General features: G+C 41.9%; 1 protein-coding gene across 1 annotated transcript in view; it reads left to right on the plus strand.

The window, feature by feature from the left end:
* Positions 1–4036: 4036 nt before the first annotated feature.
* gra (granulito) overlaps positions 4037–13604 on the plus strand; it is a 66845-nt gene continuing 57277 nt past the window's right edge. Inside the window, exons 1-2 of the mRNA XM_051935517.1 lie at positions 4037–4210; positions 7028–7098. Of these exons, the coding sequence (XP_051791477.1) occupies positions 7032–7098 (67 nt within the window). The 5' untranslated portion in view covers positions 4037–4210; positions 7028–7031. The remainder of the gene's footprint in view (positions 4211–7027; positions 7099–13604) is intronic.

Genomic DNA, 13604 nt, shown 5'->3' on the forward strand with positions numbered 1-13604 from the left:
GCTGCTTCAGGACAGAAAGGGAAAACCTGTGGTTTGATTTTTAAAAGTATTATTTCCCTATAATCATCACTGCTTTTTTCTTGAATATTTTTGCTTAAAAGATTTGATTTAAGGTGAAAAAACATGTTGACATGATTTATCTTTATTTCTGCCTTCACATAAACAATTGCTAAATTTGAAATAAGGTTGATTAGACCTTTCATATCAATTGCATATAAGAAACTGGGGACAACATTTACAGAATTTCATTTCAGTAACAGATTACCTTTATTCCTTTGGCCTGTGTATTTGATTCAGCAGAATAGGTTGGGTAAGTGCATTTCTTTTACACTGTTCTGAAGGGATGTCCAAATAGCAATGTCTTAAGGGGTAAGTAGAAATAAAATGTATTATTTTTAGAGACAAAGAGGGAAGCACATTTTTAGAAATTCTGTATGCAACACAGCAACGTAACACATCTGTATGGCAATATGGGAAGACAAATCTTAGTAGTAACTTTTATACATGGAGCATCAGAAGTGAAAATATCTGTAATAGAAAAAGAGATTAGCACCCAGAGAGAACATAAATGAATTTTCCCAAGAAACAAGAACATCAGTAACTCAGTAGACACCCTGGCCCTTTCTGATACAGCTGTTAATTAAAAATACGTAAAAACGGTCAACACTGTAACAAAAGCTATAGTGGTGTGACTATAGTGGTAGGACAAACAGGAAGCCCCAGGGAACAAATGCACGGAGGAGTAGACAATTTTTAAAGTTTTAACATAAGCAAATTTGTTGGGGACGTTAAAGACAGTAGGGTATACAAAAACTGTTATTAGTCTTTCAGTAGGTTATTAGGAATCTAAACCACATAATGAAGCATAAGTTAAACACAGGACTTCATCCTTTTTTTTTTACATGATATTGTGGTTCCTAAAACTCTCACAAAAGTCTTTCCTTTGTTTGAGTTCTGACATTGCTTTCTCACACTGTTGTAAAATATAACTTCGCCATTCTGAAGTTATTCACTTTATTTAAAGAAGTCACTGAAACAACCAAAAATAATTAACACATCAAAACAAAACAAAATCACCTGAATTTAAAAGCTAAAACATTTCCCAACATAACATAGCTGTTACGTTCTTAAAATCTTCTAAAGTAAGCCAGGCTAATATGTACATTCTGCACATTTCGCTGTTGTGTTTCATTTAAATTCTTCAAAGTTTTTAACAATTAAATCTGCATTGTGGCTGCCATGTTATTACAATACATCAAAGGCAGAGAGAGAATGCAACATTTAAGCACGGACCACAATTACAGTGGTGTGAAAAACTATTTGCCCCCTTCCTGATTTCTTATTCTTTTGCATGTTTGTCACACAAAATGTTTCTGATCATCAAACACATTTAACCATTAGTCAAATATAACACAAGTAAACACAAAATGCAGTTTTTAAATGATGGTTTTTATTATTTAGGGAGAAAAAAAATCCAAACCTACATGGCCCTGTGTGAAAAAGTAATTGCCCCCTGAACCTAATAACTGGTTGGGCCACCCTTAGCAGCAATAACTGCAATCAAGCGTTTGCGATAACTTGCAGTGAGTCTTTTACAGCACTCTGGAGGAATTTTGGCCCACTCATCTTTGCAAAATTGTTGTAATTCAGCTTTATTTGAGGGTTTTCTAGCATGAACCGCCTTTTTAAGGTCATGCCATAGCATCTCAATTGGATTCAGGTCAGGACTTTGACTAGGCCACTCCAAAGTCTTCAGTTTGTTTTTCTTCAGCCATTCAGTTTGTTTTTCTTCAGCCATTCAGAGGTGGATTTGCTGGTGTGTTTTGGGTCATTGTCCTGTTGCAGCACCCAAGATCGCTTCAGCTTGAGTTGACGAACAGATGGCCGGACATTCTCCTTCAGGATTTTTTGGTAGACAGTAGAATTCATGGTTCCATCTATCACAGCAAGCCTTCCAGGTCCTGAAGCAGCAAAACAACCCCAGACCATCACACTACCACCACCATATTTTACTGTTGGTATGATGTTCTTTTTCTGAAATGCTGTGTTCCTTTTACGCCAGATGTAACGGGACATTTGCCTTCCAAAAAGTTCAACTTTTGACTCATCAGTCCACAAGGTATTTTCCCAAAAGTCTTGGCAATCATTGACATGTTTCTTAGCAAAATTGAGACGAGCCCTAATGTTCTTTTTGCTTAACAGTGGTTTGCGTCTTGGAAATCTGCCATGCAGGCCGTTTTTGCCCAGTCTCTTTCTTATGGTGGAGTCGTGAACACTGACCTTAATTGAGGCAAGTGAGGCCTGCAGTTCTTTAGACGTTGTCCTGGGGTCTTTTGTGACCTCTCGGATGAGTCGTCTCTGCGCTCTTGGGGTAATTTTGGTTGGCCGGCCACTCCTGGGAAGGTTCACCACTGTTCCATGTTTTTGCCATTTGTGGATAATGGCTCTCACTGTGGTTCGCTGGAGTCCCAAAGCTTTAGAAATGGCTTTATAACCTTTACCAGACTAATAGATCTCAATTACTTCTGTTCTCATTTGTTCCTGAATTTCTTTGGATCTTGGCATGATGTCTAGCTTTTGAGGTGCTTTTGGTCTACTTCTCTGTGTCAGGCAGCTCCTATTTAAGTGATTTCTTGATTGAAACAGGTGTGGCAGTAATCAGGCCTGGGGGTGGCTACGGAAATTGAACTCCGGTGTGATACACCACAGTTAGGTTATTTTTTAACAAGGGGGCAATTACTTTTTCACACAGGGCCATGTAGGTTTGGATTTTTTTTCTCCCTAAATAATAAAAACCATCATTTAAAAACTGCATTTTGTGTTTACTTGTGTTATATTTGACTAATGGTTAAATGTGTTTGATGATCAGAAACATTTTGTGACAAACATGCAAAAGAATAAGAAATCAGGAAGGGGGCAAATAGTTTTTCACACCACTGTATATCATTGATTGAGGCTCCCTGCAATTCAAAGAAGTGACATTATAAACTGGAACATTTCCATTGGCCATGTCACATTGTATTTATAGAAATTATGGTAAAAGTTAACGTTACTGTATACACTGAGAATATATAGCAATGGCTGGATTCTCTGCTCTTCACATGACTCATTGAGAAGGCTCGCTGTCCTAAAAGGACTGCTTGCCTTTTGTAGCACAGTTGCCGTTTTTATTGGCGCTCCTGCTATGAATGATTCGTTTGGTAACTCATCCCTGGCTGATATTACTTGTTCAGCGCGGGTAACGCTATATATTGGCTAAACAAATGGAAAGGTGGAGTTTATTTTTCCATCCCAAAGAGAAGGCTGAAAAATCTGACTATCCATTTGTATAATACTAAACTTTTAACCTATGCAGTTACTTAATTTTGTGGTTATGTAATCATTGTCCGTATAGGATTTCAACAGTTCCTTTATTAAAAAAAATGTTGATGTGAAGATGTAGAAGGTTTTGTCGTCCCTTTATACTTTACATAGTAAAAACCAATGAAGTCGTAATTTCAGCGATATACGACGATGTGTTACCATTATTAATTCCTATTTCATAAGACACTACGCAAAAAAAAAAATACTGCCAATGGTTCCGATTAGACACTCTATAACAAGGGTTCCCAAAGTGGTCGATATTGACCCCCTGGGGTCGATTTGAACTTTCTAGGGGTCGATAGTTTCAATGAAAAAATTTGGGGGTCAACGACAGCAAAAATAGACCCCCTTACTACTGCTATTTGTTTGTTACTTCAAAATATCTATGATTCCAATAGGTACCTAATTAAGAAGTAAAATCATTTAAAAAAAACACATTACATACCAAATTTGCGAACGAAACGGTAAAATGTGTCATTAAAAGAGTCACACGTAAGAATGCATGAAAATACATGTAGCACAAACATGTCTGTTCATTGTCTTATCGAACATATCAAAGCAAGTGCGGATATGAAAAACCATTGCATGTAATTAGGGGGTCGACGGTTTTAAAAGTTTTTGGTAAAGGGGTCTGCGGCTGAAAAAAGTTTAGGAACCCTTGCTCTATAAGATTGACCTACCGGAGAGGACAAACGGAAGCTTACCTTGGCGCAAAGCGGAAGGGCGGCTCTGTGCGTGGGGCGTGGTTCTGCAGACCACGGCCCGAGGCTACGAGTACCTGCGAGCGGCGGCGCTGCTGCTTCTCCTTCTCCCCTGTGTTTTTAACAGGTAGTGGCTTCTTCTCCAGGTACTGGTGGTTGTACTTGAGCGTACTGTGTGGGTTTATTTTCATTCGTACGCGTACTTTTTTGGAAGTGGTATGTGTCCTGTCATCACTGAAGAATGTCATTAGCTGCATCAGCGTTTGGGACAGGATTGTCAGACTTTTTGCAATGCTGACATGTTTTCGAATGATGTCTCCCTTTTATTTCTTAATTATTTGTTAGACATTTCTATATTTCGTTTGCATCAAAGGACATTTTACTTTTAACGTTTAAGGTGAACGCGGCAATTTGTTTACTTGTCTACTTTTGGTGATGGATAGGCTTCAGAATCGACCGGAAAACTTACTTTTGTTGTAGGAAAATACAATTTCATTGGATAGTCCGCTCTGACAAATTATATTCATTATCCATTTTATCTTTCTAGGCGAATAGGATTTAAGTAGTTTTTAAACTCCACTTTATATTAAAAAAATTATATATATTAAAAGTAACTGTTTATTGATTAGACTTTCAGGTGGGTATGGTGCCAAGCTAATTGGATGTTTTCTCTTATTTGCCATTCGAGGTTAATTGATTTATGGATAATAAAACCATATAGTAACTAAAAAGCATAAAATTGTTGACAAGCATGAGAATTAAAATAAACAAAAATGTGAAAATGAGGATTGCAGCATTGTCTGTTTTTAACAAGGCAACCGAAAAGTTTCCTTATTTCTGAAACGGCAGCGAAGAAAGCGAGCCCGAGTGGTCTTAATCAAACAAGTACAATCACGATTGGCGTTAATTTGGAATAAGTGTTTGAGATTGGGTGGATCGGTAAATGGTGGAACTCTTCAATGGTTACATGCTGTCACAGTAAGTTCTCGAAAGTGGTTGGTGTTTTTTAATAATTTGGAAAAGCATTGCTATGATGAATTCTTCATGCTCTGTTGCTGAAAATTTAAACTTTGGAAACCTATTAAACAATAAGGAAAAAGTCGTTTTTCCACTATCAGTGTTGTTCTGTTTCCATTCGTTTTTGTAGTAAAAGTTTCCCGCGGAAAACAACCAAATCTATTGTTTTAGTGGAAGTTATAGGTTCTGAACAAAGTTAGAATTTTTTAATGTTTTTTTTTCATTTGGTTCTACTACATCACTGCTTCCCAAAGTGGTCTATACGGACCCCCAGGGGTCGATTTTGACTTGCAGGGGGTCTATGTCAGTGAGAAAAAAAATTGGGGGTGCACGAGATGTAAATGGTGGTCCACGTGAGCGGACACAACATGTAAGAATTTTACTAGGTTCTGATTTGTTTCGTTCCAAATCCAAATATTTACTTGCATTTTGTGTCTTTTCAATAAAGGTATGAATAAAAATTGCACGTTTTTCTTTTTTTTACAATTGTCCACTCTACAAAAAACCCTATGAAAGTAAGCAGCACTGTGTCAGTTGCCAAAAACACATTTGAAGTTAATAAGTTTAGGAAAATTCAATATTAGTCAGGCAGGGGGTCTATGAAAAACAAAAAAATTGGTAAGTGGTCTACGGGGCAAAAAAGTTTGGGAACCTCTGTACTACATGAATATTTATACATGTGTACAGTGCCATCAGTTTAAACAAGTTTAATAATCTCAACAAATATGCCAAAAAATTGCTTAATCTATTAAACAAACTAAAAATAAAATCCATCTCCAGCAGCATTTACTGGTTCAATTATATACAGTGAAGAAGAGCTAACACACTAAGTAGTTAAAAGAAAACAATAAGGGAACCCGAATCACTCGGAATTCATGCCTCATTAATTCGCTTCATTCAATTGATTCATTGAGATATTTAGACAGCTCAGCATATTACTCTGATTTACTGCTGTATCTTTTGATTTTATTGAGGAAATTAAGTTTACATTTTCTAATACATGTATCTTAATCTTTTTACTAAAAGCATCCTCTCATTCCACCAGTAATAAGATAGATGCATGCATGCATGCATCAACTTATGTTTAGCCTCGACATTCGTAGAAATAGTAAACATGAAGTTAATGTGTTTGTCACATGCAGCTTAATATGGTGATGCAATATTTGAAATTGCTGCATCACAAATCCAGCATCATTTGTTCAATCCCAAAGATCAGATGTTTGAGTTTTTCTTTGGTAATTTGTAAGGAAATTGGAGTAACTAAAGACTTGCACATTAGGTTGGTTGTGTGGGAGACTGGGCCTTTGTTGTGTCTTGTGTTGTCATAGTAGGGCTCCCTGTGACCCTGAATTGAGTTTAGTGGGGTTCAGAATGTTATGTAATCGGGTATAGTAGTTTTAAATGTGTGTATGTGTATATGTATGTATGTGTACAGGTATATATGTATGTGTGTATGTATGTATATATATGTATGTGTATATGTATGTATCTCTATCTCAAATATTGCTTTTAAAGTTGTTTTTTTTTATTTTTATTTTTTTTTTCAAAGCACTTTTTATTTCCATGTATAGTTAATCTAGAAAGAGGGCTATTTGCTTCTTTGGTTTATATTTAGCCTTAAATTATTTAACTAAATACCTAATCATGGAGCATACATTTTAGTCTAAGTTATAGATGATATACTTTTAATCATTCGTTTTATGTTGGCTTTAGCATTTTAATGGAACTAAAATAAACATTAAATTTCACAAATGTTGCACTTAAATTATTATATATGCACTTTACAAATATCTACTTCGTTTGTTTGGTACAACCTGGGGTACTGTAGAAATAATTTCAGAATCTGGGCTTCTATTCAAAAATAATGGAGGCGGGTGTTTGTTTTTTCAGTTTGACCCAGGATTGGCCTAAATACTTAAACTAATATGAAGTACTTGTTCCAGCAGAGCAATGGAAGGTCCTAAAAGAAGAATATATAAAGCACTTCAGCCAGCAAAACCATTGCGCCGATTAAGTGGTAAGTCTTTGAATTATATGAAATTATATACTTGTGATATTAAAATTTCATGTTTGTGTAGTTCTGTGTATTTATATGGATTCCATATTAGGTTTATAGATTGCTCCAAGTTGGTCTGGTATGAGTATCTTTGAGTTTGGACTTTGTGTTTTTGACTGGCCTTTATGATGATGTAGCATTGTCTTTGGTTTATATGTTGTGCCCAATGCTGCCCAGATTGGCTTTTGTACCCCAAGGTCCTGTAATTAAGAGTTAACAATTTCACCGTTAATATTTTATTTAGGCAGATGTTCTTATATTGTATCACTTGTTGGCACTTTGTTTTTATAATATTTTTTTCTTAGACTAAATTGATTACTTAAAGCTTTTTATAGTAAAATTTTACAATTTAGTTAAGTAATGAAGTAATGGCTGACAGTGCAACATTATCTAGAAAGTGAAATATGGCAGTATGCCAAATTGTTTTTTTAATATGGCTAAAATATTGTGCATCAAGTTTCCTAATATTTTACAGTATGATGAAATGTGTAGAAACAGACTAGCAGAAGGTTTTGAATAGATTTGATGCCTGCTTATGTATTGGTGAATAGTTTCCCAGTAATTATCAGTTTATATCAATAGCTTTCAATTGAAGAGTCTGGTTACAGCCTGATGTAAGAGCTGCTTTGCAGCTTATAATCGTGATACTGTGTTCCTGAGAAATCCTCACTTAATGAAGATTTAATGCTTTATTAAATGAAATGGAACATTTTTTTTTTTTTTTTTTTTTTTTTTTTTTTTTTTTTTTTTTTAGTTCCCTGCTTTTTTTTTGTAATACGGTATGTGAAAGTATTTCCTTTGTGAATAAGAAATGGGCATTGTAGTCTGTTAACATAACTTTACATTAGCTACCTTAAAACTTCCATCCATCCATCCTCTTCCGCTTATCTGAGATCGGGTCGCGGGGGCAGCAGCTTGAGCAGATATGCCCAGACTTCCCTCTCCCCCAGCCACTTCTAGCTCTTCCGGGGGAATCCCGAGGCGTTCCCAGGCCAGCCGGGAGACATAGTCCCTCCAGCGTGTCCTGGGTCTTCCCCGGGGCCTCCTCCCGGTTAGACGTGCCCGGAACACCTCACCAGGGGGGCGTCCAGGAGGCATCCTGATCAGATGTCCGAGCCACCTCAACTGACTCCTCTCGATGCGGAGGAGCAGTGGTTCTACTCTGAGCCCCTCTGATGACTGAGCTTCTCACCCTATCTTTAAGGGAAAGCCCAGACACCCTGCGGAGGAAACTCATTTCAGCCGCTTGTATTCAATCTCATTCTGTCAGTCACTACCCATAGCTCATGACCATTGGTGAGGATAGGAACGTAGATTGACTGGTAAATTGAGAGCTTTGCCTTGCGGCTCAGCTCCCTTTTCACCACGACAGACCGATGCAGAGCCTGCGTCACTGCGGACGCCGCACCGATCCGCCTGTCGATCTCCCCCTCCATTCTTCCCTCACTTGTGAACAAGACCCTGAGATACTTGAACTCCTCCACTTGGGGCAGGATCTCACCCCCAACCCTGAGAGGGCACTCCACCCTTTTCTGGCTGTTGACCATGGTCTCAGATTTGGAGGTGCTGATTCCCATCCCAGCTACTTCACACTCCGCTGCGAACCGATCCAGAGAGAGCTGAAGATCACGGCCCGATGAAGCAAACAGGACAACATCTACTGCAAAAAGCAGTGGCCCAATCCTGAGTCCACCAAACCGGACCCCCTCAATGCCCTGGCTGCGCCTAGAAATTCTGTCCATAAAAGTTATGAACAGAATCGGTGACAAAGGGCAGCCCTGGCAGAGTCCAACTCTCACTGGAAACTGGTTCGGCTTACTGCCAACAATGCGGACCAAGCTGTGACACCGGTTGTACAGGGACCCAACGGCCCTTATCAGGGGATCCGGTACCCCATACTGCCGGAGCACCTCCTGCAGGATTCCCCGAGCAACACGGTCGAACACCTTTTCCAAGTCCACAAAACACCTGTAGACTGGTTGGGCAAACTCCCATGCACCCTCCAGGACCCTGCTAAGGGTATAGAGCTGGTCCACTGTTCCGCGACCAGGATGAAAACCACACTGTTCCTCCTGAATCCAAGGTTCGACTATCTGATGGACCCTCCTCTCCAGGACCCCCGAATAGACTTTTCCAGGGAGGCTGAGAAGTGTGATCCCTCTGTAGTTGGAACACACCCTCCGGTCTCCCTTCTTAAAGAGGGGGACCACCACCTCGGTCTGCCATTCCAGAGGCATTGCCCCGATGTCCATGCAATGTTGCAGAGGTGTGTCAACCAAGACAGTCCAACATACAGAGCCTTGAGGAACTCCGGGCATATCTCATCCACCCCCGGGGCCCTGCCACCAAGGAGTTTTTTGACCACCTCGATGACCTCCGTCCCAGAGATGGGGGAGCCCACATCCAAGTCCCCAGGCTCTGCTTCCTCATTGGAAGGCATGTTAGTGGGATTGAGGAGATCTTCGAAGTACTCCCCACACCGACCCACAACGTCCCGAGTCGAGATCAGCAGCGCGCCATCCCCACCATATACATTGTTGACACTGCACTGCTTCCCCCTCCTGAGACACCGGATGGTGGACCAGAATCTCCTCGAAGCCATCTGAAAGTTGTTCTCCATGGTCTCCCCAAACTCCTCCCACGCCCGAGTTTTTGCCTCCGCAACCACCGAAGCTGCATTCCGCTTGGCCTGCCGGTACCTATTAGCCGCCTCCAGAGTCCCACAGGACAAAAGGGTCCTGTAGGACTCCTTCAGCTTGACGCCATCTCTCACTGCCGGTGTCCACCAACGGGTTAGGTCAGGGGTAGGCAATGTCAGTCCTGGAGAGCCGCAGTGGTTGCAGGTTTTTGTTCCAACCCAGTTTCTTAATGAGCAATCAATTATTGCTGATGAAACACTTATTGCTTAAGTGATAGTTTGATGCTTCATTTTAGTGGTCTCGCTTGTTAAGTCTCCCCGCCCTTAATTGCTTATTTCAATCTTAAACAGCTGCATTCAGTGTGTTAATGGCTCCTTATTCAGTAATAAGATGTAAAAGACAAAGCAGCCAGAAGTTCTCCATCTAGCAGCTAGATGGAGAACTTCTGGCTGCTTTGTCTTTTACATCTTATTACTAAATAAGGAGCCATTAACACACTGAATGCAGCTGTTTAAGATTGAAAAAAGCAATTAAGGGCGGGGAGACTTAACAAGCGAGACCACTAAAATGAAGCATCAAACTATCACTTAAGCAATAAGTGTTTCATCAGCAATAATTGATTGCTCATTAAGAAACTGGGTTGGAACAAAAACCTGCAACCACTGCAGCTCTCCAGGACTGACGTTGCCTACCCCTGGGTTAGGGGATTGCCGCCACGACAGGCACCGACCACCTTATTGCCACAGCTTCGGTCAGCCGCCTCAACAATAGAGGCACAGAACATGGCCCATTTGGACTCGATGCCCCTCACCTCCCTCGGGACGTGGTTGAAGGAGGTAGGAGTTGAAGCTACTTTTGACAGGGGACTCTGCCAGACGTTCCCAGCAGACCCTCGCAACACATTTGGGCCTACCAGGCCTGACTGGCATTCTCCCCCGCCATCGAAGCCAACTCACCAGTTGACAGCTCAGTTGACCGCTCCGCCCCTCTCTTCACCCGAGTGTCCAAGACATGTGGCTGCAAGTCTGACGACACAACCACAAAGTCGATCATTGAACTGAGGCCTAGGGTGTCCTGGTGCCAAGTGCACATATGAACACCCCTATGCTTGAACATGGTGTTCGTTATGGACAATCCGTGACGAGCACAGAAGTCCAATAACGAAATGCCCCTCGGGTTCAGATCGGGGGGGGGGTTGGGCCCATTCCTCTCAAATGATGCCCTTCCAGGTCTCACTGTCATTGCCCACGTGAGCATTGAAGTCTCCCAGCAGTACGAGGGAGTCCCCAGAAGGTATGCCCTCTAGCACCTCCTCCAGGGACTCCAAAAAGGGTGGGTACTCCAAACTGCTGTTCGGCGCATACGCACAAACAAGTTTGTACCCGTCCACCCCACCCGAAGGCGGATGGAGGCTACCCTCTCGTCCACTGGGGTAAACCCCAATGAACAGGCTCCAAGTTGGGGGGGGGGGGGGGCAATTAGTATGCCCACACCCACTTGGCGCCTCTCACTGGGGGCAACTCCAGAGTGGTAGAGACTCCAGCCCCTCTCAAGGAGATTGGTTCCAGAGTCCAAACTGTGCGTCTAGGTGAGCCCGATTATATCTAGCTGGAGCCTCTCGACCTTGTGCACTAGCCCAGGCTCCTTCCCCTTCAGAGAGGTGACATTCAACGTCCCAAGAGCCAGTTTCTGTAGCCGAGGATCGGACCGCCAAGGTCCCCGCCTTCGACCACCACCCAACTCACACTGAACCTGACCTCCTTGGCCCCTCCCATAGGTGGTGAGCCCATGGGAAGGGGGGCCCATGTTCCCTCTTCGGGTTGAGCCTAGCCACCAGTTGCTCGCCTTTGACCCCACCTCCAGGCCTGGCTCCAGAGGGGGGCCCCGGTGACCCGAATCCGGGAGAGGAAAAATGCCGTCCAAATTTTTTCTTCTTCATAGGAGGTTTTTGTTGAACCGCTGTTTGTCTCATCTCTCATCTTGGACCAGTTTGCCTTGGGTGGCCCTACCAGGGGCATAAAGCCCCAGACAAGAGTTCCTAGGATCACTGGGATATGCAAACTCCTCCACCACGATAAGGTAGCGGTTCGAGGAGGGGAGCATTTATTTTTTTCTCGCTAAATCTTCATTTTCCTTATACTAAGCTGGTTATTAACAAACACATGTTGGATCTGTCGCCGGTTGTTAAAAAGCTGAAGTTGCAAACTTTATAACTCCCATTCCAAATCTGTACATTTGGCTTCTAGTTAAGTTTAGAAATAGCGTTTTTATAAAGTTGTGAATGGCCTTGCTCCCCTGCATTTTAGCAATCCATAAAATGCTCCGATCACAAGATGCAAGGTTTTTTTTTTTTTTTTTTTCTTTTAAAGCAATTATTAATATCAGTGTTTAGTTGTAGAACTCCAAAGTGCTGCCATTGTAGGATGTTACAAATACTTTTAAGAAACTCAGCCATTATTTTAGATCTTATAAGTTAGGATATAGCAGATTGGATGATGGATGGAAGGTTGTTCATATTGCATTTCAATAACTGCGGCAGCCATTGCCAAGTCTTTAAATTGAGCGTTTTCTCATACTCTACGAAATATACAAACAGTACAGATCTTGTGGTTTTTATATTTTCTTTATATATAAAAAAAAAAAAAATAAATAGTTCCAATAATAAATGAAACCAATCCTTAGTTATGACAAATAGATGAAAATATGTAGTACAAAATAAATGCAGCACTTAAATACAGGTAGTCCCCAGGTTACGGACATCCGACTTACGAACGAGGACGCAGCTGCGATGCTTGCACCTCAGTAACAGCCGCTCTGTCATGTTCGGCCTGGGGATGCTGCAAGCGCTGGCTGGAGGGGGGGCGATTTTCGCTGCTCGCGCAGTGTAGTGTCCCTCGGGCGGCTCCCGCTGGCAAGCGGTGACCCGTGGTCCATAGTCACTGGGGCCACGGCTATCGCTCCTGTGCAGGTCAATGGTTCGCTGCCCAACCACTATGCTGCCGCAGCTACTGCTCCTGACTGGACGCAGGCTGGATGGAGCAGAGGGGGGCGTTTCACTTCCCGCCCAGCACACACTGCTGGTAATGCTGCAAGCGGTAACCCGGTTGTGGGGCAGCGGGGGTAGCATTGTAGTGTGCCTCGGATGGCTGCCTGTTGAATTGGGGTTCTGCAATTCACTACTCGCCTTTGGCCGCAACGTGTTCGTTCTACAGCATACTTTAGTGGAGGTGACTGTGAGGTGGGCTGGTGATGAACCGCCCCTCACCACCGCCATTCATTCTCAATAGCAAGCCTACTTGTACTGTTACGCACATAGCAGGAGGTTGTCTCTTGTCAGTACATCGGACGTGTTGATGACTGGTGCCTTCAAGCTGTGATAGCATGTACAGTGCTATGCAGAAGAGCTCATCTTAACCTTTTGTCTTCACCCTTTAAGAATGTCTCTGAAACACAATTCTGATGCAAGTGCTGGTGATACAGTAGAGAAAAACCATCACCATTGAAAATAAAGTAGAAATAATAAGGTCAGAGAGAGGTGAAACTCCATCATTCATTGGCAGAGCACTTCGTTACAGTCGGTCAACAATAGCATTTATTAAAATAATGTATCTGTTCCGATTTGCATGCAAATTCTACTTAAGTACAAACCTACAGTCCCTATCTTGTATGTAATCTGGGGACTGCCTCTGCAATCTTAGGCTTCAGATCGCTTTTATGCAAGAGAAGTCCTCCTTCTGTGTGAAACCCAAGCCTATAAAGTATTTCACAGATGTTCTGCTAGTATCAAAGTTTTAATCAGGTGTTTGTAGGTGTGGACTAATTGCCATT

The sequence above is a fragment of the Erpetoichthys calabaricus genome, chromosome 13, assembly GCF_900747795.2.
Source record: "Erpetoichthys calabaricus chromosome 13, fErpCal1.3, whole genome shotgun sequence".
Lineage (NCBI taxonomy): Eukaryota > Metazoa > Chordata > Cladistia > Polypteriformes > Polypteridae > Erpetoichthys > Erpetoichthys calabaricus.